At 40.5% G+C, this 27,924-nt stretch overlaps 1 protein-coding gene across 2 annotated transcripts in view; it reads left to right on the plus strand.

Moving 5' to 3' along the window:
• Nucleotides 1-7,384: 7,384 nt before the first annotated feature.
• The window catches only part of MTMR9 (myotubularin related protein 9), an 86,899-nt gene continuing 66,359 nt past the window's right edge, over nt 7,385-27,924 (plus strand). For both annotated transcript variants that reach the window (XM_032635901.1, XM_032635902.1), the window contains exons 1-3: nt 7,385-8,497; nt 21,756-21,864; nt 26,732-26,857. In XM_032635901.1, the coding sequence (XP_032491792.1) occupies nt 8,316-8,497; nt 21,756-21,864; nt 26,732-26,857 (417 nt within the window). In that variant the 5' untranslated portion in view covers nt 7,385-8,315. The remainder of the gene's footprint in view (nt 8,498-21,755; nt 21,865-26,731; nt 26,858-27,924) is intronic.

A 27,924-nucleotide genomic window follows, 5' to 3' on the forward strand; every position in this document is an offset into this window, starting at 1 on the left:
ATCAACAGATGAATGAAGAAGATGTGGTATATCTATACAATGGAATATTACTCAGCTGTAAAAAAGAATGAAATTCTGCCATTTGCAAGAACATGGATGGCCCTAAAGGGTATTATGCTAAGTGAAATAAGTCAGACAGAGAAAGACAAATACTGTATGATTTCACTTATATGTGGAATCTAAAAAACAAAGCAAATGAACAAACATAACAAAACAGAAACAGAGTTATAGATACAGAGAACAAACATGCCTGAGGCGAGGGGAGTAGGGGAGGAAAGAAATAAGTGAGGGAGGTTAGGAAGTACAAACTTCCAGTTGCAAAATAGATGAGTCATGGATATGAAACATACAGGGTGGGGAATATAGTCAATAACTATGCAATATCTCTGTATGGTGACCTAGAGTAACAGGACTTATCATGGTGATCATCTTGAAATGTACAGAAATATCGAATCACTATGTTGTGTAACTGGAACTAATGTAGTGCTGCAGACCAATTATACTTCAAAACAAAAGAAACAAACAAACTCACAGAAAAAGAAATCCGATTAGTGGTTATCAGAGGTGGGGGTGGGGGAAGAGGAATTGGATGAAGGTGGTCAGAAGGTATAAACTCCCAGTTATAAGTAAGTACTAGGATTATAATGTATAACATGATAAATATAATTAACAGCTGTATGTGACATATGAAAGTTGTTAAGAGAATAAATCCTGAGAGTCCTCATCACAAGGGAAAATATTTCTTTTTTTTTTTTTTTTTCTTTTTGCGGTACGCGGGCCTCTCACTGTTGTGGCCTCTCCCGTTGCGGAGCACAGGCTCCGGACACGCAGGCTCAGCGGCCATGGCTCACGGGCCCAGCCGCTCCACGGCATGTGGGATCTTCCCGGACCGGGGCACAAACCCGTGTCCCCTGCATCGGCAGGCGGACTCTCAACCACTGCGCCACCAGGGAAGCCCTTGGGAAAATACTTCTTTATTTCTTTGATTTTGTATCTATATGAGATGATGGATGTTCACTAAACTTATTGTGGTACTTACTTCATGATGTATGTAAGTCAAATCATTATGCTGCACAGCTAACATTCTATAGTGTAAATCAATTACATCTCAATAAAACTGGAAGAAAAAATGAAAATGGATTTTAGTCCCCAATCTGCCACTAACTAGCCATGTGATCTTAGATCAGTGATTTCAAATCTCTGAGCTTAATTTCCTCATCTGTGAAATGAGAGGTTTGGATTAGAAAATTCAATTTCATTCAGATGTATTTGTCAAATATTTATTGCATGCCCATCGCTGAAGCTACAAAGATAAAGGAAATGCAGTCCTTTCCTTCATGCAGGTGGAGTTAAGGCTGCTGGACAGTGTGGTGGGAATTATTGACCAGTGGATGGGGCCTGGGCAGGGAAGGAAGTGACACTAAGTAATGCTAGTAGAGACTTGAAGTCAACCTGAGCAGGGCAGATTTAGTGTGAGTGAAAGTCATGTAAAGGAAACTGTGGTCAGAAGTTGGATTTGGGGATTTGAAATTGTCACATGTAGAGAAGTTCTGACTGATGAAGAGATTACATTGTGTGGGCTTTAAATTATGAATGTATGATTTCACAACTCATATTTGAATTCCTACAAGTAATCCCTTACAATGAAACAATAAAGCTCACAGCAGTAGTTAACTGTTGCCAAGTCTTTTGGTCTTTGGTGAGCTTTAGGAATCTAGACCTCCTCAGAAAGATCAGCAGTTATGCTTCCCTGGGTCAGGGCACATTAAAATTGAATCGCCAATCCAGGCCACTCCAGACCACACAAGATGCTAAACCACAGTTCCAAGTGTGTTCTTGTGTTTAGCTGTCAAATGCCAGAACTTGCCCTATTGCCCATTTTATTTCAGCGTGTCATAATTGGTTAGTTATTTTGATTTTTTTTCAATCTTAACTTTGAAAAAATTTCCAGGTATAGAAAAGTTGGAAAAACGGTATACTACACACCCTTAAACCCCTCACCTACATTAACCAATTATCAATAATAAATAAATGCCACATTTTCATCCTGTGTGTGTGTACATACTTCATGTGTATGTATATATGTATCTATATGTATATATATACATGTATGTATATGTACACGTCATCTTTAAATATTTCAGCATGTGTTTCTTGAGAAAAATGACATTTTCATCCTGTGTGTGTGTACATACTTCATGTGTATGTATATATGTATCTATATGTATATATATATACATGTATGTATACGTACACTTCATCTTTAAATATTTCAGCATGCGTTTCTTGAGAAAAGGGACATTTTTATCCTGTGTGTGTGTGTACATACTTCATGTGTATGTACATATGTATCTATATACATGTATGTATGCGAACACTTCATCTTTAAAAAGCACTTTATCAGAGTCTTCTCTCTTTCCAAATATTCTCTTTATTCCTCCTTCCAGCTGCCCGTGTGCACAAGGGAAGTTGAGTTCATACATATATGTTTTCCACTATCAACTGCACCCCTGTGGCAGACGTTTTCTGACATCGCTCCTATTGAGAGATGGGATCCGTGTCCTCTCGCTTCGAAACTGAGTGGGTTTTGTGACTGTTTAAGATCCACAGAGGGCAGTGGAAATGACATTATGTGACATCCGAGTCTGGGTCATAAAAGTTGATGCAGCTCTGATTTGCTCTTGGGAATATTCACTCTTGACCTTCAGCTGCCATGTATGCAACCCGCCTGTGCTAAGGCCGCTGTGTTACCGGGTCCAAGCTCGTATTGATGGCCTCATGACAGGCCAATAAATCGAGAGACGAGGTGTTGGGGCAAGGAATATCAATTTTATTAGAAAAGCCAGCAGACCAAGATGATGGTGGACGAGTGTCCCAAAGAACCATCTTTCCCCAGTTAAAATTCGGGCTTCTCTTATACTCAAAGGGGAGGAGGTATGGTTGATTGCTGCAAACTTCTTGGTGTCGGAATCCTCTGTTCTTGGAGCTGTCGCTGTAGGTTGATCACCATGTTCCTGTAAACCTCGACAAGACAAACGTTACTCTCTGTTCTACAACTTTTTATCTCTATACGAATAGAAAAGTGTACACCTTTAAAGGTCAGAGCCTTCAGAATGGGCTCTCCTGTATATTTCAGGGTATGGGCAACATTCTAACTTGTGGCAAAAGCAATAGAATACAAAGATTAAAGTAAAAGAAACAGTTCTAACATGGAGTCAGGTTTATTCTTCCCTATTACAACTGTACTAGCAGGAATACAGAATCAACTCCCAAGGAGACCACAGGGAGAGAGCCTGAGACCACAGAAACAGATGACTGGGCAGCTCTCACTCCCCCTCCCATTCCCCTTCCCACTACTCCAGCTCTAGCTATCAACTACTGGGTGTTGTTTCAAGCAATTCTGTTTGGGCTGATTTATTTTATGTGCAATAGAATAAATCAGCTTCTCTTCCTTCCAGTTTGCCACTTTTTTCTAAAGCGCTGGGTTCCTGTGCTTCTGATTGGTCTAAAAAAATGAAGCAGCTCAGTGATTGAGGCACAGGGATGTGGCTATTAGAATGTAGTATCTGAACACAGACCTACGGACCATATCACTGTCACCGGAGGCTTCCTTTTGTTTCTGTGTGCAGTGAAACCTCAGCCCTCCTTTTCTTGCTTAAGAATGGCTGTCTTCTCCCACAACACCCACATTTCAGAATCTTAACAGATAAAAGCAATGCCAAGTGAGTCCAATTTAATTTAGCGAAGGCCTGGGTTTGGGACTCAGAATTGTTGCCTTTGGGTTTCTGCTCTGCTTGGTTTGTCATTGAAAGGACATCGGCATCCTTTGAGCCTCCATTCTTCTCTGAGCTGGGACCAATACCTCTCCTATCTGCTTCGCCAGGGTACTGAGAGCCATATGTGATCGAATATTAGAAAACATGTAAATTGTAAAACAGTGACTAAACATAAGAGATGATAGATATCGTCGTCCCTGGGAAGTTATTCATCTGCTTTAATTTCCTCATCTGCAAGGTGGGAACAGTATAACACCACATTCCTCCTGCTCTCATCAAAATACTGCTTTAAGCATCCACAATATTATCTAAAGTCACTCAGATTGGGGGGTGGAGGAGAGGTCAGGGTGGAATATGTTAAGTAAAATACAGAGTATGTATTCAACAAATATACATTGAGTGGCTACTATATATTGGCACTAAGCTAGATGCTGGGCATATTGCAATCAAGAAATGGTCCTTCCTCTCAAGGAGCTTACTGTCCAGTGGAATGTTGTTATGGACGCATAAGGAGTCTATTTCAAGACAGCTGAAGAGGGGAAATCAGAGAGAGTGACCAAGGTGGGCTCAGATCTCCTGGGTGGCCATGTAGCACGGTGATGAAGAGCACAGAGTCCGCACTTGACTCCTTGATTCCGAATCCTGCTTCCACCACTTATTGCTGTCTGACCTTGGAAACATTATTAAGCTCTCTGGGCCCCAGTTTCCTCATCAGTAAAAGGAGAAGACTAAGCAACCTCAAAGAATTGTGGAGGGACTACATGAGCCAATGCTTGTAAAGCATTTATCACAATGTCTGGAACACAGAGTAAACATGCAAAAATGTGAACTGTTATTACTATTATTATTACATAGTGCTGTGGAACATTTATAACATGGAGCCCATAGTTTTGGAGGGGAAGTCAGAGAAGGCTTCCCAGAAGTAGTGACATCTGAGATGAAATCTGAAGGATGATAGGCATTAGCAGGTCAGAGACAAGGTACTGGGAGTGAGATGAGTATATACCAGGCAGAAAGAACAGTCAGATTTCATGTGCACAAAAATCGTCTAGGAGTCTTGTTAAAGTGGATTCTGATTCAGTAGCTCTGGAACAGAACATTTCTAATGAAGTTCCCAGGGAATGCTGATGACGCTGGTGCCTGTTCTACACTTCCACTTGGTAGCAAGGTTCTAAATGGGTGCAAAATCTCAAAAGGATACAGCAAGCTATTTAAGGATGGTTGGCATGAAAATGGGGGTTGGGGACTCTTGGGTTGAGTAGAGAGAAGTAGGAGAGATGAGGTCTAGGATGCTGATCACAAAGGGGCTAAATCACAAAGGGACTTACAAGTTAAGAGAAGAAAAAAGCAATTTGGAGCAGCAAAGAGGGCTTTAACTGCCAAGTGGAAAGTGGGTTGGAGGAGAACCTCTCTAGAAGAAAGGTGACCAACTGAGAGGCTTCTCCTCTCAAGTAACAGTAGGTGAGAAATGATGGTACAAGCTATGGCAGTGGCCCTGGGGATGGAGAGAAGTGGAGGAATTCAAGAGCTGTTAGAAGATATGATCAACAGTTTAGTGATTGACTTGCGTGGAGGGTGAAGGGAATAGAGAACACAAGAAAGGCACAGCACAAGGTTATCAGTTCGTCTCAGCTGCCTACAGTCAACACATAATTACAAAGCACATGGAGAATAGCTGCTCATCGATGGCACACAGAGGCACTGTCTTCTCCACCTGAGATGCTCCTGCTACTTTTGGCAATCGTTGACCTACTGTTTTCAAAATACCTTCATTTCTACTAACTCCTCAAGGCCTAATGGAGAAACACAAAACCAGGAACGTAAATCTGTACTTCATAATTTAGCACTTACTCTCTTATTTTATTCATTCCTTATGTGGGGTGTGTTGGCCTCCCCAAATTAACTATTACTCTTTGCGGGCAAGGGCCGTATCAGATCTATTGTTTCCATTCCCCACAGTGGCGATGACCAGGTAGGCAGTTAATACATGCTAGTTGACTAGTTGATAGAATAACATCTAGATGTTTACACGTCAGTGCCATTTATTACACATGAAATGATGACAATATCTGTCAGGTGCTGAGTGTTTTATATACATTATAAATGACATCATCTTATTTGGTTTATCAGAATCCTCTGAGACCCTTATATCCGGGCAGCTGCGGTAATAACTTGTTTGACTACAGCTTCACTTAATTCTTTTAATAGAATGAAAGCCTATCCCATTACTGTTGAACTCTACTGCCATCTACTGTTCATGTGGTAAGTTAAGCTATCGTGCTGCCCACCTCCTTTCTTCTTTACTATTGAATGTATGTTTTCTTCAGATCTCAAGGGCTTTCTATGCTTGGAGTTTCAATCCAGAGAAGATGCAATTTTCTAATAGTTTCTGGCATTTCATTATAACAACCCAACATGATATTGACAATTTTTTTCTCATTGGCAAAAAGAGTTTATGCCTTTATGGAATATTAACCATTTAAAAATGTAATGACACAATGGTCTTTTCACAGGCTTTTTTTTTCTCCAGGAAAATTAAAAGAAAAAGGTCATGACATTTCTGAAGAATTTTTTCTCTACCTTTAGAAGACATCATTAAACTGGACAGCTACCTAGGCTAAACTTCATTCAGGGTGTAAATCTTAACTCATCCTTCAAGGTCCTCCTCTCAAATGATACCTTCTTCATAAAACATTCCCTAATTCTTCATTCTAGAAGTCAATTCTCCCCTACACAATTGGTAATTGTTATAATGAACCACATGGTGGAAGCACAACAAAAATTCCAAAATTAGGGCTTTCCTGGTGGTGCAGTGGTTGAGAGTCCGCCTGCCGATGCAGGGGACGCGGGTTCTTGCCCCGGTCAGAGCGGAGTGGCTGGGCCCGTGAGCCATGGCCGCCGAGCCTGCGAGTCCGGAGCCTGTACTCCGCAACGGGAGAGACCACTGCAGTGAGAGGCCCGCGTACCGCTAAAAAAAAAAAAAAAAAAAAAAAAAAAAAAATCCAAAATTAAAACCAAAACTTTATAAATCGTTTCCGCTCATTCTTTCTTCTCTGATGGTTCTTGTTTTTCTATTGTAGACAATCAACATAAAACTGGGCTCTCAGCTGTAACAATCTCATAAAGGGCTTTGTTTTAAGAAAGAGAACGTTTTAGGAAGGACAAGGACAGAAGCAGGGACACGTGTTGGGTGATCTGATGAGAATTCAGGCAATTTATTTTGTCTTTGCTCTGAGACTTAAGCCAACTCGCTGTTCTTAAGGTTCTAGATGGTGAAGATTTCAAAGGTTAATGAAGTGACAGTAGACCGGGTCTTAAACCCTTGCATATTTCCCCTCTAATGCCCTATTTTAGTATGAAAATGTTAGTTTAAAAGGGGAGGGCGACACCAGGTAAATTTCTGGCATAGTTAAGGTGTCTGGAAGTAGTTCAGTTGGATTGTATTTAATGGGAAGGCCGTGCGGTGGTGACCAAGGCCCAATTCCTTGAATTTCATAGACCTAGACTGAAGCCAGTTCTGCTACATAAACTGTGTTTTAGCGCGTCACTTTAGTTTCCGCAAAGCATAGGACTGGTCACTTCCTCTTCGGTGCACTGTATGTATTTCTACCTAGGTCCCTTTCATAGATGTTTGTATGCTTTTCCTCTTTCTTGTTCCAGGTCACAGCACCTTGGCGCTCGCCCTCTGGGCGTCTGCGGCGTCCGGCCGCGCCCCTCCCTTACACCTGGCGCTTCTGTGTGGTCACAATCACCGCCTCAATCCCATGAGTCATCTCTTCACGGCCAATGGATGAAAATCGCCAAAAGTTACGGCAGCCCCACGCTCTGAAAAGGGATTACTGCTCAAGTGGAGGGAGGCAGGTCAGGGATCTCTTTTCGTCGTCCCTTTTTCCCCAGCCTTTTCTCAAACGGAATGTTTGTAGGGGTGGCGGGTGCGGCGGTTGGCTTGCAGGTAGAGCTTTTTCCTGCTAGGAACACAAATCTTCCATTCCCGCTGTTTTTCCGGAAGCATTCTCATCGGACCTAGGCGGGGACCGACTTCCGGATCGGACTCCCCTGTCTTCCGAGTTTCGAGCCCGCCGCTTCCGCCCGGAGTTGCTTTAGGCTCCGGCTGCGAGTAGCTACTTCCACCAGGAGTCCGTAGCGTCTCGGACGTGGAAAGTGGCCCTGGGTCGGCCTCCTTCTTGTCCCCTCAGCCTGCCCACCCCGAGGCCGGGTCCCCAGGTGGCGGCGGTGGCGGCTGGGCCTGTCGCGGAGCGTTCTCTCTGCCCGAGTCCTGGGCCTGGGGGAACAGAGCGGTGAGGGAGCGACGCCCGGCCTGGCCCAGCCCCGGTCCAGCCCCGGCTTTCCCGGGGCCTGTGACGGTGGCCACAGGCCTCGCCGCGCCCACCCCAGCCTGGGGCGGGGCACGACCTCCCCGCCCGCGTCCCCGCCCCTCCTGCCTGCCCAGCGCCTGGGCATTCCCTTCAGCCCAGCGGCGGCGTAAAGGTCTCGCTCCTCCGGGACTCGGCAGTCCCCTGGTTCCGGCCGCTGGGGAACATGGAGTTTGCGGAGCTGATTAAGACTCCACGGGTGGACAATGTGGTGCTGCACCGGCCTTTCTACCCGGCCGTCGAGGGGACCTTGTGTCTTACTGGCCACCATCTGATCCTGTCCTCCCGGCAGGACAACACGGAGGAGCTGTGGCTCCTCCATTCAAACATCGACGCCATCGACAAGCGGTGAGTGCCTATCCCACCCCTTATTCCGCGGGGAACCTGGGGTCCTCAGGTGCAGGTCTGCGGAAACGCGTCCCATCGCCCAACCAGCTAGCAGATCGAGCCCCCTCTGGCCTAGATTGAGGATTTGAGTTTTAGAAAGCAGAAAACCATCCAAATGAGATCCCTGGTTTCCATTCAGTTTGGCTGGGTTATCACGTGGTTGTTATCGTGATTATCATTTTTGGTACATAACACCATGTGGGGAGATATGCAACGTTTTCTTTTAAAATTTCCTTGCACCGTCATATTCCCTCAATGTTAATTGTCTATCAAGGTTTATGAAGTTGTGATTGAATGTGATTTAGGTAAAGTCTTTACTTGCCACTTTCGAGTATGTAGACTTTAGTATGTAGTGTCTAAATTCCACAAAACCTTTTCCCCTCCTCTCAAAAATGTTCAGTTTATCATATTTCCCCTTATTTCTTACCTTCTGGGTCATCAATTTAAGACTTCCCATTATGGGAGATTATAATGTCTTTTATTTATTTTTACCCTGTTTGGCTTTTGGAAAGGACAGAGTAGGCTCTTAAACAAAGGTATTAATTAATTAACCTCTTAATTTGCACCCCAGACTCTGTCTTTCCAGGGTAGTGCCTTAGAGATAAAAAGTTATACTTCCTTTGCAGTCAGAATTATCATTTCTCCAATGGCTTTGTACTTACTCTAGCCAGAAGAAGGTAAATTGGTTATCCAGTGAACACTAAAGTATAAATGAATGACAACAGTTTTTTCTATTGCCTCTCAAGAGAATTTGGGTACAGTATTAAGAAGATTCCTAGAGAGGTTATGCCTTAAAACAAAATACTTTGTAATAGTAGAAGTTAAACAAAACGGGTGAAGTGGTGGTAAATTTATTTTTTCAAGCAGAGGGCTCCTATTAGATTCCTGAGATCACCTTCTCCTGTGTAAAAGTTTTCAGCTGTTACTCATCTAGCAATATTCAGTTTAACCATTTCACTCTGCCACCCCTTTCACAGGTTCTTCTGTTAATCCCACAATGAGAAGTAATTCCCCTCACCTTGAAATCCTATAGCTCTTTAATTATACCTCTTTCATAAGTATATTTTACAATCTGTATTTTGATAGTTACATATATGTTAGCTCCTTGACCAGGACACAAATTTGGTTAATTTTTATCTCCTTCAAAACTGTGGCATGGGTAGATAGGCACATAGGAAATAAAAGGATTAACCACTGAATGGTCAGTGGTGCCGTAGAATACAAATTAGAGTTTCTTCATGCCACCAACTCTTTTCTTTCTTCCTTACCTCTTTCTGTGGTTGCTTTTCACTCTCTCATTTCATCGTATTTACCTAGCATTTACTACATGCTGGTCCTGGTTGGGCTAAACCAAGTATTTAAGATAAGCACTTTTTAATCTGTTAGGGGAGAAATGACAAACTGTACACATTTATCTTTTTCCTGGGAAGCAGCATGATGTAATGGAAAGAGCTAGTTAGCTAATGGTCAGATCAGAGTTTGTTGAGTTGTTGCTTTCAAAAGAGTTACTTCCATGTGGCTCCTATATGCTGAGCTCTGTCTGGGCTGTGCAGATGTGGTGGTGACTAAGACAGATGAGGAGCTTATGTACTAGTGGAGGAGATGGACATTCGCATAAGTCAACAAATAAATATATAACAACGTCAGGTAATAAATGCCAGGAAGGAAAATAAAGGAAGATGTTAGGATAGAGAGTGCCTGGAGTCAGTTCAAGAAGACAAGTGACATTTGAATTAATGAAGGGAGGAAGCCTGCAGTGTGAATATTGGAGGAAAGAGCGTTCCAGCCAAAGGGAATGCAAAGGCAGAGACTTGAGACAGGACCATGCCTGGCTTGTAGGAGGAAGAACAAAGAGGCAGGTGTGGCAGGAGGGCAGTGAGCATGGGGTAGAAGCTAGGGGGACTAGGGAGACGTCAGAAACGTGGTTGGAGGGATAAGCAGGGGCCAGATGGTGTAGGGCCTGTTACGCCATTGGGATGGTTTTCATGGGAAGCCTTGGAGAGTTGAAAGCGTGGAAGTAGCAATCGCTAGACTTCTAGAAGATGATTCTGGTAGCTGGCAGAAAATGGATTGTAGAAGGGCAGTGATTTGTTAGCAAATCATTAAAAAATTTTTCCCCTTTCTGTGGATTGACTGTGAATTTCCTTGGTGTTTCTTTCCTTCTTTTTTTTTTTTTTTTTTTTTGTGGTATGCGGGCCTCTCACTGTTGTGGCCTCTCCCGTTGAGGAGCACAGGCTCCGGACGCGCAGGCTCAGCGGCCATGGCTCACGGGCCCAGCCGCTGCGCGGCATGTGGGATCTTCCCGGACCGGGGCACGAACCCGTGTCCCCTGCATCGGCAGGCGGACTCTCAACCACTGCACCACCAGGGAGGCCCCCCTTGGTGTTTCTTTATCTGGTGATTTTTTTTTTTTTTTGGCACCAGTTCCTTATATACTCTCTAGGTATTAATTCTTCGCTTAGACATTGCAGATATCTTCTCCATATCTCTCACCCATTTGTTAACTTTTGTGTGGTGCCCTTTGTGGAACAGAAGTCCTAATTTTAATACAAAATTCATTGATACTTTATGGTTTGTGCTTTTTAAGTCTTAAGAAGTCCTTCCTTATCCCAAAATTACTAGGATATTCTCCTACTTTTCTTCCATATTAGTTTTATAGTTTTACCCTTCATTTTTAGGTCTTTAATTCATTTGGATTCTACCTTTGTTTCAAGTGTGATGAGAATCCAACTTTGTTTTTCTTCATGTAGCAAGCTAGTTTTCCTAAAACCATCATCTAACAACCCATCCTTGACTGATTTATCATATATCAGATGATTTTATATATATGTATATATAATATATACAGCTTTTGCTGTGCCCCGTAAGTTTTGTAATGTCACTTTTTTGGTCTGTGTTTTATAATTTCCCTTGTGATTTCTTCTTTGATCCATTGGTTGTTTAAAAGTGTATTAATTTCCATAATTTGGTGAATTTCTCAATTTTACTTTTGTTACTGATTTCTAACTTCATCCCATGTGGTCAGAGAAGATACTTTGTATGATATCTTTTTTTTTTTGGCTGCACCTAGCGGTATGCGGGATCTTAGTTCCCATACCAGGGATCTAACCCATACCCCCTGCAGTGGAAGCTCAGAGTCTTAACCACTGGACTGCCAGGGAGGTCTCTATATCTGTCTTTTTAAATCTGTCGAGACTTGATTTGTGGCCTAACATACAGTCTATCCTGAAAATTGTTCCATGTGCACTTGAGAAGAATGTGTATCCTATTGTTGTTGGGTAGCGTGTTTATGTCTGTTAGGTCTAGTTAGTTTATTGTATTAAGTCCTCTGTTTCCATATGTATATCTGTTTGGTGGGGTGTTAAAGTCTCCAACTATTATCGTAGAACTGTCTATTTCTCCTTTCACTTCGGTCAGATTTTGCTTCAAATATTTTGATTGTTGTAGGATGTGTAAATGTTTATAATTGTTACACCTTCTTGCTGTGTTGAACCTTTTATTAATAGATAATGTCCTTTGTCTCTCATAACCATTTTTGATTTATAGACTATTTTGTCTAATACTAGTAAAGCCTTCTTTGCTGTCTTTTGGTTACTGTTTGCTTGGAATATCTTTTTCCTCCATCCCTTCAATTTCAACTTGTTTGTGTCTTTGGATCTCAAGTGAGTCTCCTGTGAGACAGACTATAGTTGGATCGTATGTTTTTTTTTGTTTGTTTGTGGTACGCGGACCTCTCATTGTTGTGGCCTCTCCCGTTGCGGAGCACAGGCTCCGGACACGCAGGCTCAGCGGCCATGGCTCACGGGCCTAGCTGCTCCGCAGCATGTGGGATCTTCCTGGACCGGGGCACGAACCCGTGTCCCCTGCATCGGCAGGCGGACTCCCAACCATTGCGCCACCAGGGAAGCCCGGATCATATGTTTTTATCCATTCTGCCAATGTCTATCCTTTGACAGTTTAATCCGTTTACATTTAAAGTAATTATTGGTAAGGAGGGACTTACTTCTGTCATTGTGCTGTTTGTTCTCTATATGCCTTAAAGCTTTTCTGTCCTTCATTTCCTTCATTATTGTCTTCTTTTGCACATAGTTGATTTTATTGTAATGAAACGTTTAAAATTTTTTCTCATTTACTGTTGTGTATATTCTGTAGCTGTTTTCTCTGTGGTTACCATGGGGATTAAATTTAACATCCTAAAGTTATAATACTCTAATTTGAGTTTATACCAGCTTAACTTCAAAAACATACAAAAACTCCTTTATAGCTCTGTCCCCACTGCTTTCCATTGATGTCATAAAATTACATTTTTATGTATTTGGGCCTGAAAACATAATCTAATAATTCTTTTAAATGTATTAGTCTCTTAAATGATGTAGAAAATAAAATGTGCGTTTACAAACCATTGTTACAATAATACTAGATTAAAAAAAAATAACTTTATTTATTTACTTTTGGCTGTGTTGGGTCTTCGTTGCTGCACGTGGGCTTTCTCTAGTTGTGGCAAGTGGGGGCTACTCTTCATTGCGGTGTGTGGGCTTTTCATTGTGGTGGCTTCTCTTTGTTGCACGGGCTCTAGGTGTGTGGGCTTCAGTAGTTGTGGCATGTGGACTCAGTAGTTGTGGCTCGCAGGCTCTAGAACGCAGGCTCAGTAGTTGTGGCACACGGGCTTAGTTGCTCTGCGGCATGTGGGATCTTCCCAGACCAGGGCTCGAACCCATATCCCCTGTATTGGCAGGCAGATTCTTACCACTGCGCTACCAGGCAAGTCCCAATACTAGCTTTTATAATTGCCTTTTATTTTACCTTTTTGAGATATTTATTTCTTCATTCAGCTTCAAGTTACTGTCTAGTGTCCTCTCATTTCACCTTGCAGGATTCCCATGAGTATTTCTTGCAGAGCAGGTCTAGTGCTCACAAGCTCCCACAACTTTTGTTTATCTGGGAATGTCTTAATTTCTCCCTCAGTTTTGAAGGACGGTTTTGCTGGATATCAGATTTTAGTTGACAGTTTTTCCTTTCAGCACTTTGAATATATCAGCCCACTGTCTTCTAGCCGCAGAGTTTTTGAGTTCCTGGTGTGGGTCTCTTTGAGTTAATCTTACTTTGAATTCATTGAGGTTTTTGGATGTTTATAGTCATGTCTTTCATCAAATTTGGGAAATTTTCAGCCATTATTTTCTCAAATATCCTCTCTGCCCTTTTCTTTCTCTCTTCTCTTTCTGGGACTCCCACTGTGTGTGTGTTGGTCTGCTTATTGGTACCTCACAGGTCACTTTTCTTTAATCTTTTTTTCTTTCTGTTTCTCAGACTTGATAACTTCCATTGTCCTGTCTTTAAGTTTGCTGATTCTTTCTTCTGCTTTCTGAGAATCTGCTTTTGAATCCCTCTTGTGAATTTTTGATTTCAGTTTTTATACTTTTCAGCTCCAGAATTTCTTATTTTTTTTTTACGTTTTCTATCTCTTTATTGATACTTCTGTTTTGTTCACACATTATATTCTTGACTTTCTCCATACCTTCCTTTAGTTCTTTGAGCATCTTTAAGACTGTTAAAGTCTTTGTCTAAGATATCATCTTCCATCAAGTCTTTTTCAGGGACAGTTTCTGTTTATTTTTTACCTTTTGAATGGGCCATGCTTTCCTGATAATTTCTCTGCCTTGTGATTTTTTTTTTTCTTTGCTCAACACTGGATATTTAGATCTAATAATGTGGTAACTCTGGAAAACAGATTCTCCCTCTTCCCCAGGGTTTGCTGTTTGGGGGGGTTTCTTTTGTTTATTATTTTTGCTTTTTTGACTGCTGTAGGATGTCTATATGCCAAGGATCAGCCTGAGGTGTAAACTTAAGGCTTTCTCAAGTCTTTTCTGAGCCTGGGTATGTGTAGTCACAGTCACTTCCTAATTTTCCTATATATACAGTTGTTTTCAAATGTCCTGATCTTTAATGTCTGGTTCCTGAAAGGGGAAAAGTGAAAAATGAAGAGGAGTGGGAAGAGAGCTGACCCTGTAAATCCACTGAAAGTCACTGATTGGGGGCTGGAGGCAGCTTGCAACAGTGGGAGGAATTGCAACAATGGCTGCCTGCCTCTTTGCACCTCTGTGATCAGAATCAGCAATCTACAATCACAGCACAGACCCCTGATATTTGGAGGACAGGGTCCTTTCTGCCCACCCTGGCTCCTATAAGCTGTGTGCAAGCTGCTCCAGGAACATACACACAGCTGCCTGTCACTTGGGTGGGGGTGGGGAATGGGTAGCTGCTATTTTGCTAAGAGCTGATTATATCCAAAGTTAACTGCAATTTATTATCCAAGTCTTTCCCTGGAAGTTGCAAGCCTTTAATAGACATCAGAGTTCCAAAATAGGTACAGCAAAGAGATTCTGCCAGTGCAATTGTTATCTAGGTGGGAAGACAGATTCCTAATGCTTCTGATTCCACTGTCTTCCAGAATCCTTTCCCTTGTTAAGGTTTGAGGGTTTTTTTTTTCCTAAGTATATTCTGACACAAGTCTTTTATCAAATATAAGATTTGCAAATGTTTTCTCTCAGTCTGTGGCTTGTCTTTTTATTCTCTTTAACTGTGTCTTTCAGAGAGCAAGCATTTAAAATTTTGAAGACATACAGTTTATTAGCTCTTTTATAGACTGGGGTCGTGATAGCTAAGAAATCTTTGCCTAACCAAAGGGCACAAAGATTTTCTCCCATGTTTTCTTCTAGAAGTTTTATAGTTTTAGGTTTAGATATACGATCCATTTTTAGTTAGTTTTGTATGTGGTTCATGTATAGATCCAAATTCTTTTTTCGTATAGATATCTGATCGTTGTAGCACCATTTCTTGAAAAGTCTGCCTTTTCTTCAATGAATTGTCTTTGCACACCTTTGTCCATATATAAGTGAATATATTTCTAGGCTTTCTGCTCTGTTCCATTTATCTATTTGATGCCATTGCTGCCACAGTCTTTATTTTTATATTAAGTCTTTATATAGTGTTAGCTGTCTGATTTTGTTCTTATTCCAAGTTGTTTTGGTTATTTGAGGTCATTTGCATTTCCATATGAATTTTTAAAATATTTATTTATTTATTTATTTTTGGCTGTGCCGTGCAGCTTGCAGGATCTTCGCCGACCAGGGATTGAACCTGCACCCTCATCCGTGAAAGCACGGCATCCTAACCACTGGACCGCCAGGGAATTCCTCCATATGAAGTTTAGAATCAGCTTGTCAATTTCTTTTTAAGAAAGGCCTGTTGTGAGAATTGTGGTGAACCTGTTGATAAGTGAACTTGATGAGAATTAACGTAGGATATCATAATATTGAGTCTTCTGACTTACGAACAAATCTCTCTCTCCATTATCTTATTTAGGTCTCAAATTTCTTTCAGCCATGTTTTATAGTTTTCACTCACAGGTCTTTCACATCTTTTGTCAGAATTTCCTCTATGTATTTCATATTGTTTTATGCTATTTCAAGTGATATTTTTCAAATTTCAGTTTCCAGTTACTTGTTTGTTATTAATCATTTATAAAAATTTTAATTTATTTTATTTTTGGCTGCATTCAGTCTTTGTTGCTGTGCATGGGCTTTCTCTAGTTACAGCAAGTGGGGGCTACTCTTCGTTGTGGGGCACGGGCTCAGTAGTTGTGGCTCACGGACTCTAGAGCGCAGGCTCAGTAGTTGTGGCGCCTGGGCTTAGTTGCCCCGCATCATGTGGGATCTTCCTGGACCAGGGCTCAAACCCATGTCCCCTGCATTGGCAGGCAGATTCTTAACCATTGCGCCACCAGGGAAGTCCAGTACAATGTTGAGTAGAAGTGCTGAGAGGGAACATCCTTGTATTATTCCTGATCTTAGTGAGAAAGCATTCAGTCTTTCTCATTAAGTAGGCTATTAGTGGTAGAGTTTTTTAGTTTTTTAGTTTTTGTAAATGCTCTTATCAGGTGGAAGAAGTTCACTTCTGTTCCTAGTTTGCTGAGAGTTGGGTTGTTTTGTTTCATTTTAAAATCATGAATAGCTGTTGGATTTTGTCAATGCTTTTTCTATATCTATCGAGATAAGCATATTGTTTTTCTTCTTCAGTTTGTTAATATGGTAAATTACTTTGTTAAACCACCCTTGCATTTTGGGGATAAACCCCATTTGCTCGTGATACATTATCCTTTTTATATATTGTTGGATTTAATTTGCTAATGTTTTGTTTAGAAATTTTACATCTATGTCTATGAGGGATACTTGTCTGTATTTTTCTTGTAATGTTTTTGGGTTTTGTATTTGGGAAATGCTGGACTTTAGGTGTGAATTGAGAAGTAATTGCCTCTTCTCAGTTTTCTGGAAGAGTGTGTCTTGACTTAATAGTATTTTTTCCTTAAATGTTTTATAGAATTCATCAGTGAAGCCACCCAGGACTGGAGTTTTCTTTGTGGGGAAGATGTTATTGAACATTTCAGTTTATTTAGTAGATATAGCTCTAACCAGGTTATTTATTCTTGAATGATCTTTAGTAGTTTGTATCTTCTGAGGAATTTGTCCATATCATTTACCTTGTTGAATTTATTGGCATAAAATTGTTCCTCTTATTCCCTTATTATTTTTTAATGTCTGTGGAGTCTGTAGTGATTGTAACCTCTCTCATTTCTGACATTGGTAAATTGTGACTTTCTTTATTCCTGATCAGTCTGACTAGAATTTTATCACTTTTATTGATCTTTTGAAAGAGTCATTTTTGCTTTCATTGTTTTTCCCTAGAATCTTCTCTTATTTCATTAATTTTTTTCTTTTTATCTTTATTTAATTTTCTCTGCTTTGGATTTATCTTGCTGTTCTATTTCTAGTATAGTGGAATCTGAGGTCACTAATTTGAGACCCAAATTTTCTTCATTAATTTCCTTCTTTCCTAATGTAGGTGGTCTCCTCAGACTCTCAACCCCACTCAGTTTTCCTCTCCCTTCACTATAACTTGGAAAATCTCAAAACAGTAAATTGGGGCAGTCACTGAACTCACCCATCTCCCAGAGAGCTCTGTTCTTTGTTGTCTGATGTTCAGTGTCTTGAAAACAGTCTTTCCTTATATTTTGCCCAGTTATTTTGGTTGTTTCAGGTAGGAGGGTAAATCTGGTCTCTGTTATTCTACTTTTGCCAGAAGTGGAAGTGCCAAGAGTATGAGTTTTCAAAATACATTTCATAAGAGGCATTCCACTGTGTTGTTTAGTTGTGGATATCTGGTGGAATTTTCTTTGCTAGGATTTGACCCATGTTGATAATTTTTGCTTATCCAAATTCACAGTGCAGTGATGTTGGGCATGGGGGTATTTACAGTTGCAGTAGAATTTGGGAAGAGTAGCTGTAGGAGTCGTTTTCCTAAGCTAGGCACAGTATAAATAAAATTATCTGCTTTAGATCAATCTAAGAATTCTTAGTTTAGGGAATACTCAGAAGTATTAATGGGAAAGAATTGGGGCAGTCAGTGGCAAAGCAAAAGAAAAATCAGAGCTATCAGCAAGTGCAGACCAAAAAAAAAAAAAAAAACAACAAGAAAAGGAAGACAAAAATCCCAACTAAGGTAAAATTAAATTTGTTCAAAACTTACTGATACAAAATTTATGATTACACGTGGCATTTACTCTGAAGGTTTCCTTGACTTAGAATAGATATTGCAAGTTAATAGGTTTTAAAGACTGAACAAAAGATACTTATTTTTCAAATCAACTGTTGTAAGTTTGGAAGTAAGTAAAATCTGAAATGAACTGTTTTTCTATGCTTTGGAAATATCTCTACACAAACACTTAATACATTAATTACAGATCTGTTTTTCCTATTATTTGCAGTAAGACCCCTAATAATCTCCATTAAATGAATTGGCCTAGCATGAATTACTTTATATATTTGAAAAAAAATTTAAATACATATATTTAAAATTATTTGTGGCTCACATTTTAATGATGCAGGCTTGATTCTTCCTTAATTAGATTACTAGGGGAGAAGAAAGTTGAATACAGGCACACGGCAGAGGTATTGCAGCTTTAGTTCCAGACCACCTCAGTAAAGCCGATATGGCAATAAAGCAAGTCACATGAATTTTTTGGTTTCCCAATGCATGTAAAAGTTATTATACACTATACTGTAGTTTATTAAGTGTGCATTATATCTAAAACAACAGTGTACATACCTTAATTAAAAAATACTTTATTGCCAAAAAATGCTAATCATCATCTGAGCCTTCAGTGAGTTGTAATCTTTTTGCTGGTGGAGGGTCTTGCCTCAGTGCTGATGAATGCTGACTGATCAGGGTGATGGGTGCTGAAGGTTGAGGTGGCTGTGAAAATTTCTTAAAATAAGACAGCAGTGAAGTTTGCTACATTGATTCTTTCCTTTCAAGAACGATCTCTCTGTAGCATGCAATGCTATTTGATAGCATTTTTCGCACAGTAGAACTTTTTTCAAAATCAGTAAATCCTTTCAAACCCTCTTGCTGCTTTATCAACTAAGTTTATGTAATATTCTAAATCCTTTGTTGTCATTTCAACAGTCTTCATCAGGTGTAGATTCCATTTCAAGAAAACACTTTGTTCAACTCCTTATCCATTCAAGTTTTATCATGAGACTACAGCAGTTCATTCACACCTTCAAACTCCACTTCTAATTCTAGTTCTCTTGCTATTTCCACCACATCTGCAGTGACTTCCTCCACTGAAGTCTTGAACCCCCAACATTATCCTTGAGGGTTGGAATCAACTTCTTCCAAACTCCTGTTAATGTTAATATTTTGACCGCTTCCCATGAATCACAGATATTCTTTTTTTTTTTTTTTTTTTTTTTTTTAATTTTTATTTATTTGGCTGCACTGGACGTTCATTGCAGCACACGGGATCTTTAGTTGTGGCATGTGGGATCTTTATTTGCAGCATGCGGGATCTAGTTCCCTGACCAGGGATCAAACCCAGGCCCCCTGCATCGGGAGTGCGGAATCTTACCCACTGGACCACCAGGGAAGTCCCCACAGATATTCTTAATGGCATCTAGAATGGTGAATCCTTTCCAGAAAGTTTCAATTTACTTTGCCCCGTTCTATCAGAAGAATCACTATGTATTGCAGCTATAGCCTTTTGAAATCTGTTTCTTTTTTTAAAAAATTAACTAACTAATTAATTAATTAATATTTGGCTGCGTCGGGTCTTTGTTGCTGCGTGTGGGCTTTCTCTAGTTGCGGCAAGTGGGGGCTACTCTTCGTTGCGGTGCGCGGGCTTCTCATTGCGGTGGCTTCTCTTGTTGCGGAGCACGGGCTCTAGGCATATGGGCTTCAGTAGTTGTGGCACGCAGGCTCAGTAGTTGTGGCTTATGGGCTTAGTTGCTCCGCAGCATGTGGGATCTTCCCGGACCAGGGCTCGAACCCTTGTCCCCTGCATTGGCAGGTGGATTCTTAACCACCGTGCCACCAGGGAAGTCCCTGAAATATATTTCTTAAATAATAAGATTTGAAAGTCAAAATTACTCCTTGATCCATGGTCTGCAGAATGGGCATTGTGTTAACAGGCATGAAAACAACATTAATGTCATTGTACGTCTCCATCAGATAATGGGTGATCACGTGCATTGTCAATGAGCAGTAATATTTTGAAAGGAATCTTTCTGAACAATAGGTCTCAACAGTGAGCTTAAAATACTTAGTAAACCATGTTGTAAACAGATGTGTTGTCATCCAGGCTTTGTTGTTCCGTTTATAGAGCACAGGCAGAGTAGATTTAACATAATTCTTAAGGGCCCTAGGAATTTGGGAATGGTATATGAGCATTGGTTTCAGCTTAAAGTCACTAGCCACATTATCCCCTAACAAGAGGGTCCGTCTGTCCTTAGAATCTTTGAAGCCAGGCACTGACTTCTCCTCTCTAGCTACGGAAGTCCTCAGATGGCATCTCCTTCCAATATAAGGCTTTGTCTACCTTGAAAATCTGTTGTTTAGTGCAGCTGCCTTCATGAATTATCTTAGTTAGATCTCCTGGATAACTTGCTGCTTCTTCTACATCAGCACTTGCTGCTTTGCTTTTACTTTTATGTTATGGAGATGGCTTCTTTCCTTAAATCTCATGAACCAACTTGTGCTAGCTTCAGACTTTTCTTTCATAGGTTTCTTGCCTCTCTGCCTTCAGAGAATTAGAGTTAGGAACTTGCTCTGGATTAGGCTTTGATTTACGGGAATGTTGTGGCTGGTTGATCTTCTATCCAGACCACTAAAACTTTCTTCATATCAGCAATTAGGCTGTTTTGCTTTCTTATCATTCATATGTTCACTGGAGTAACACTTTTTTTTTTTGGGGGGGGGTGTGGTTCGCGGGTCTCTCACTGTTGTGGCCTCTCCCGTTGCGGAGCACAGGCTCCAGACATGCAGGCTCAGCGGCCGTGGCTTACGGGCCCAGCCGCTCCACGGCATGTGGGATCTTCCTGGACCGGGGCACGAACCCGTGTCCCCTGCATCGGCAGGCGGACTCTCAACCACTGCGCCACCAGGGAAGCCCTGGAGTAACACTTTAATTTCCTTCAAGGACTTTTCCTTTGCATTCACACCTTGCTACCTATTTGTCATAAGAGGTGTAACTTTTGGCCTGTCTCGACTTCCTCACTAAGCTTAATCCTTTTTAGCTTTTGATGTTAAAGTGAGATGTGTGACTCTTCCTTTTACTTGAGCTCTTAGAGGGCATTATAGAGTAATTAATTGGCTTAATTTCAATATTTTTGTGTCTAAGGGAATAGAGAGGCCTGAGGAGAGAGAGAGAGATGGGGAAACAGCAGTTGGTGGGGCAGTCAGAGGACACACATTTATCAATTAAGTTCACTGTAGTATATGGGCATGGTTACTGGTGCCCCAAAACAATTAAAATAGTAACATCAAAGATCATTGATCACAGATCACCATAACAAATATAATAACAACAACAATAATAATAATAATGTTTGAAATATTGTAAGAATTACCAAAATGTGATGCAGAGAGATGAAGTGAGCAAATGCTTTTGGAAAAATGGTGCCGATAGACTTGCTGGACACAGGGTTGCCACAAACATTCAGTCTTTAAAAAACTCAGTATCTGCAATGCTCAATAAAGTGAAGTGCAATAAAAGAAGGTCTGCCTGTGTAGATGGTGATTATAACCTCCTCTTTTTAAAGAAATAATCATATACTTTGAGTTGGGAGTATATAGGTCCCTAAGCATAATTTATAATTTTTTATAGGTTTGTGGGACCACTGGGTACCATCATCATAAAATGTAAGGATTTTCGAATTATTCAGTTGGATATTCCTGGAATGGAGGAATGTTTGAATATAGCCAGTTCCATTGAGGTAAGTATTTTGGAAGCAAAATGTGATGAAAATAAATAATCATTAAAAGGAACCTTATTTTCTGCTTCACTGTAGCTCTTATGTTTTTTTTTTTAACATCTTTGTTTATTGGAGTATAATTGCTTTACAATGGTGTGTTAGTTTCTGCTTTATAACAAAGTGAATCAGCTATACATATAAATATATCCCATATCTCTTCCCTCTTGCGTCTCCCTCCCACCCTCCCTATCCCACCCCTCTAGGTGGTCACAAAGCCCCGAGCTGATCTCCCTGTGCTATGCGACTGCTTCTCAGTAGCTATCTATTTTACATTTGATAGTATATATAAGTCCATGCCACTCTCTCACTTCGTCCCGGCTTACCCTTCCCCCTCCCTGTGTCCTCAAGTCCATTCTCTACGTCTGAGTCTTTATTCCTTTCCTGCCCCTATATGTTTCTTTTAGATATTTAGTCACGTTTGTGACTCAAATATTGAAGACTGAATGGAAGAGCCTCACCCTGAGTCACTGTTATAGGAATGTAAAAAGATTTTATTGACTTACAGTTTTTAATGCTGCTTATTCTTCTGGGTTTATGGATGTTGTAGCATGTGACAGGAATTCCTTCCCTTTTAAGGCTGAATAATATTCCATTGTGTGTATATAAATGCTGAGACTTTTTAAAAACGTTATTTCTTTTGTAAAGCAAGTAATTATCAACAATGATTGTAGTCTTGTTTGTTTTTAGTAAATCTGAATTTCCATAATTATGTTTGCTTAAGACAGGATGTATTTTATATTTACAGAAATGATATTGAATATCTGTTCAGATTAAAAATAATAGAAATTTTACTTGGATGATTTAATATTTAAATTGAAGAGCTCACACTGTTTTCTTTCCCATTTTAAACGATTTTGGTATACCCTCAGATTTTAAGTTGCTTTATTTTAAATCATTGCCACTAAATTATAGCAATTAACTTTATGTTTACAATATTTTCTAGGTAATTATATAGAGACACTGATTTGTTTTTCCTTCTGTCTTTGAGTGACTGATCTGGAGTTTGTATGCAAAATAATGCTATTGGCTTAACTGTTACAGGGGACAGAAAGGCTTAAATCTGTAGGATCTCATTTGGCTTTTAAACAAAAATAGAGAAACAGAGGAACCACTGTTGTGGTACTGAGAAAATGGCATGTAGCATTTTTCTTTCTGCTTTTGCTAAATTTTACTTAAGTAAATGAGAAGATGAGCTGAACTGTTTGTCTTACATATTCATCATTTGGAAATAACACAGTAAAGTTGATTTGGCTGAATTTGCTGACATGAGTGAGAAACGCACTGTGGCTTCTAGGCTGTTAAAGGGAAATGCTGTCCTGCTGTTTGGGCCAGGGAATGCCACTCACCCACTTCAGTTGAGCATGTGTTTTTTTTCAGTTGTGGGGTTGGATTTTCACTGAGCTGTCCACATTTTTTTTTTCTTATCCCTTTTATAACTTGTAAGATAGATGGTGGGTGTTAGTGAAGTTGCCTGTGGTGAAGAAACAAGGCAAAGCCTATTACCCCACTTGCTGATTGCATTTACTTAACTTCTTGGCATCTGACACTAATCAGTTTATTTAGCTACACATATTACCTAAAGCTCTGTAGAAACTGACTGATTATGTAGAAGCCTTACGGCTGAAAAGAAGCAGTAAGTAATTTGACCTTGTTTTAACAACATAGTAAATACACATGGTGTACTTGGGCTCTCGCCTTTTCCTGGCATCCAATTTCCCTCCCTTCTTCTATACATCTTGACATAATTTGGTAGTAATAAGTGCATTTCTTTTCTTTTTTTTTTAAAGAAGATGTTGGGGGTAGGAGTTTATTAATTAATTAATTTATTTTTGCTGTGTTGGGTCTTCGTTCCTGTGCGAGGGCTTTCTCTAGTTGTGGCAAGCGAGGGCCACTCTTCATCGCGGTGCGCAGGCCTCTCACTATCGCGGCCTCTCTTGTTGTGGAGCGCAGGCTGTGGACGCGCAGGCTCAGTAGTTGTGACTCACGGGCCTAGTTGCTCCGCGGCATGTGGGATCCTCCCAGACCAGGGCTCGAACCTGTGTCCCCTGCATTAGCAGGCAGATTCTCAACCACTGCGCCACCAGGGAAGACCAGTGCATTTCTTATAAAGCACGGTTGAACTATGCTTTATTATCAAAATCCATATACCCAAATATATTCTGATGCCATAAATAGAATCCCATTGGAAGAATAACTGGCAAGTGCTTGGTTTTCTAAATTATAGCAGGAAGTCAGATGAATCTTATTTTCTATATAGTTTCAATGGCCTTTTAGGGTTGAAATGACTTCAGTTCTTTGAGCATTAATGTGTTTAAAGGAAAAGTTCTGTCTCTGGTGACATGAAATGTAATCACGACAAGTCTGAGCCTGAGTGCTTATTGCCTGCCAGAATGGTTGCTGACATGCATTTAAAATAATGGTTGTGGGCTTCCCTGGTGGCGCAGTGGTTGAGAGTCCGCCTGCCGATGCAGGGGATATGGGTTCGCGCCCTGGTCTGGGAGGATCCCACGTGCCGTGGAGCGGCTGGGCCCGTGAGCCATGGCCGCTGGGCCTGTGCGTCCGGAGCCTGTGCTCCGCGGCGGGAGAGGCCGCAGTGGTGAGAGGCCCGCGTACAGCAAAATAAAATAAAATAAAATAATGGTTGTACCGATCACAATGGAATACAGTATGGAGGTTCCTCAAGGAATTAAAAATAGAACTACCATATGATCCAGCAATCCCACTTCTCAGTATATATCCGAAGGAAACAAAATCATTGTCTTAAAGAAATATCTGTACTCCCATGTTCACTGCAGCATTATTCATAATAGCCAAGGTGTAGAAACAACCTAAGTGTCTTGTTGATGGATGAATGAGTAGGGAAACACACACACACACACACACACACACACACACACACACACACACACACAGGAATATTATTCAGCCTTAAAAAAGAAAGCAGTCCTGGGCTTCCCTGGTGGCGCAGTGGTTGAGAGTCCGCCTACTGATGCAGGGGACACGGGTTCATGCCCCGGTCCGGGAAGATCCCACATGCCGTGGAGTGGCTGGGCCCGTGAGCCATGGCCGTTGAGCCTGTGCGTCCGGAGCCTGTGCTCCGCAACGGGAGAGGGCACAACAGTGAGAGGCCCGCATACCGCAAAAAAAAAAAGAAAGCAGTCCTGCCATTTGCAAGAACATGGATGAAACTGAAGGGCGTTGTGTTAAGTGAAATAAGGCAGACAGAGAAAGACAAATACTGCATGGTATCAATTATATGTGGAATCTAAAAAATAAAAAAAAGCAAACATAGAAACAGGGAGTAGAAAAGTGGTTTCCAGGGGCTGGAGGTGGGTGAAATAGGGAGAGGTTGGTAAAAGTTACAGATGTTTATGAGATAAGGTTTGAGAATCTAATGTGTAACATGGACTATAGTTGATAACACTGTATTATGTAATTGAAGTTTGCTAAGAGAGTAGAACTTAAATATTTTCATAAACAACAACAGAAGGTAGATATGTGAGGTGATGGATGTGTTAATTAACTCGGGGGAAAATCCTTTTGCGATGTGCATGTGTATCAAATCATCACTTTGTACATTTGAAATATCTTACAGTTTAATAAAGCTGCCAATTTATACCACAGTAAAGCTGAAAAATTTTTTTTAATATTGCGAAGAATATCTTTTAAATAATAAAATAATAAAATTTAAAAATTAAATAAATAAAATAAAATAAAGGTTCTACTGACCTAAAAGGAGGTAGCTTTATTCTGAGAGCTTGGGGATGTTAGCATGATGTTGGGCCCTCTTCTCCGCCTCCAGCTGAGTGTCTCCAAAACTACTGCAGTTTGAATTATGCGAATTGATTTTGCTGCTTTTTTTTCCCCGCTCACAGAAATGCTTTCTAAAACTCCCCTGTCAGAAGATGAAACTGCCAGGTGATGTTCCGTTTTTCAGTTCCTCCATCTAGTCAGGTTTCCCTGGTGGTGTCACCAGAATTCAAGTGCTTCAGATGGCAATAGGCTCATTTTGGGACCACAGAGTTATTGCCCCGGTTTTGGGTCAGTGTAGCATAAAGTATGAGGATACCTGACCATATCACTCTAGGAAGGGAGGAAATTTCACATTGATGGAGGCGATGTGGAACATGTAACAGCTAAAATTATTTTAGAGTTTATTATGTGCCAGGCACTGTTCTAGCCCTGTTACATACATTTTCTCTCTTAATGCTCCCAACAGCCCTAAGAGGTAGCCCTATGAGGTTATTTCCTCTACTTTACAGCTAAGGAAAGTGAGGCGTAGAGTGGTTACATTACTTAAACACTCTTGCATTGGCATCTGGAATTTGAGTCCAGCAGTCTGACTCCCTTCTGACTCTTTGGCTACTGAGCTTTTTTACAATTGCTTACACACACTGATTTTAAATAATTTACATATGTTTCTGTATAGTTAATAACTGGATTTTGAGCCAAGGCCTTACTGACTAACCAAAACCTATTCTCTGATCCCCAGAAATATTTGGACCTTTTTATTAGGGTTTATTAAATGGTCTCAAGAAGGAGTTTTTTCATTTTTCTCCTGAGTAGGTGTGCACATTGTTTTGTTCTTTTGTTCATTCAGCAAATGCTAATTGAGTGTATGTTATGTGCCAGAAACTTAGTTAGAGGCTGAAAGCATGGTAATTAGCCTCAGTAAGGTATAATTGTATCTAGTGATAAATACCATGTTAGAGAAATATATTGGGTGTCCATCATTATTAGGCCGTATTTAATACCAATTTGGCAATTAGAAAGTGTTCAAAATCGTGAAATGTTCCAATTTTCTTTTTTATTTCTTTTTTTCCCCTAGGCATTGTCTACCCTGGACTCCATCACGCTGATGTACCCTTTCTTTTACCGGCCTATGTTTGAAGTGATAGAAGATGGCTGGCATTCTTTCCTTCCTGAGCAAGAGTTTGAACTCTACTCTTCAGCTGTGAGTAACTTTTGAGAGAACTATGGGTAATGAGAAATAACCCAGCACTTTACTTGTGAAAATGGTCACTTCCTTTTGACGAGTAATAAGGTGCAGTTGACTTATCCATGCCTAAAAGAAGTATCTATTAGCTATTAGTGCTGCAGCCTTTGCCGTTCAGAGATTTGCATAATTTGTTCCCAGTGCTGCAGCTTAAGTAATTTTTCTTCTAGTGGATTTACTGATAAAACATTAAGATCTTCATAAAGATAGTCCTGAAAACAGCTTTATATACAGTAATTAGGTTCTGAGCCATCTCCCAAAAGTCTGTTGAACCCACTGTGTATCTAGGAGAGCACTAGAGAACCATGTATCAGTTTGTTTTTGTGGGATGATTTTTGTGATTTTATAATTTGGGTTACTAAGACAAGTGTACTAGATCCACTGCTCTTTCTGGAAGATTGGAAGATTGGCAGTTGGCAGGACCTTCCTGCACACTTTCTGCTTCTACTGCTGCCCACCCTCCTGAAGCCATTTTTTTCTTAGCTTTTGTTAATACTTTTTCCATCCTGATACTTGTTTTTCCTGTTAAGTATTCTGCCAGTGGACGGTAATAGTACCCAAATAACCTGTACATATGGAATGAGAAGATATACATAAATGCCAGATTAAAAACAATCAAGGTTTTTCTATCCCACTTTTACTTAGGAGTGGGATGTTGTTTATAAAGGTTTTTTGCTTTCACCAAAAAAGAAACATCTGAGTCTGTCATTGAGTGTTCCCTCCCCTTCTCCCTTAACTGGCTGAAATGTACAAATACCCGAAAAAAGGAATGGGCTGTATCTCATTAGGAAAGAAGCTGCAATTGTCCAATAAATAGAAGCTGTTGGTCTTAAAAAAAAAAAAAGTGTTTTTTTTTGTTTTTTCTTTTTACTACTTTTCTTTTTCCAGCATACCTCTCTGTAAATGGGTCCTAGGAGGATCAAGAAGTAGGGACCAGGGTGCCATGTAGTTTAAAGAACAAAGATGTCCATAGCAGCAAAGTGAGAAAGGAAGGGGAATTTTACATTCTTGTGTATGGAGCATTT

The sequence above is a fragment of the Phocoena sinus genome, chromosome 6, assembly GCF_008692025.1.
Source record: "Phocoena sinus isolate mPhoSin1 chromosome 6, mPhoSin1.pri, whole genome shotgun sequence".
In the NCBI taxonomy this organism is placed as follows: domain Eukaryota; kingdom Metazoa; phylum Chordata; class Mammalia; order Artiodactyla; family Phocoenidae; genus Phocoena; species Phocoena sinus.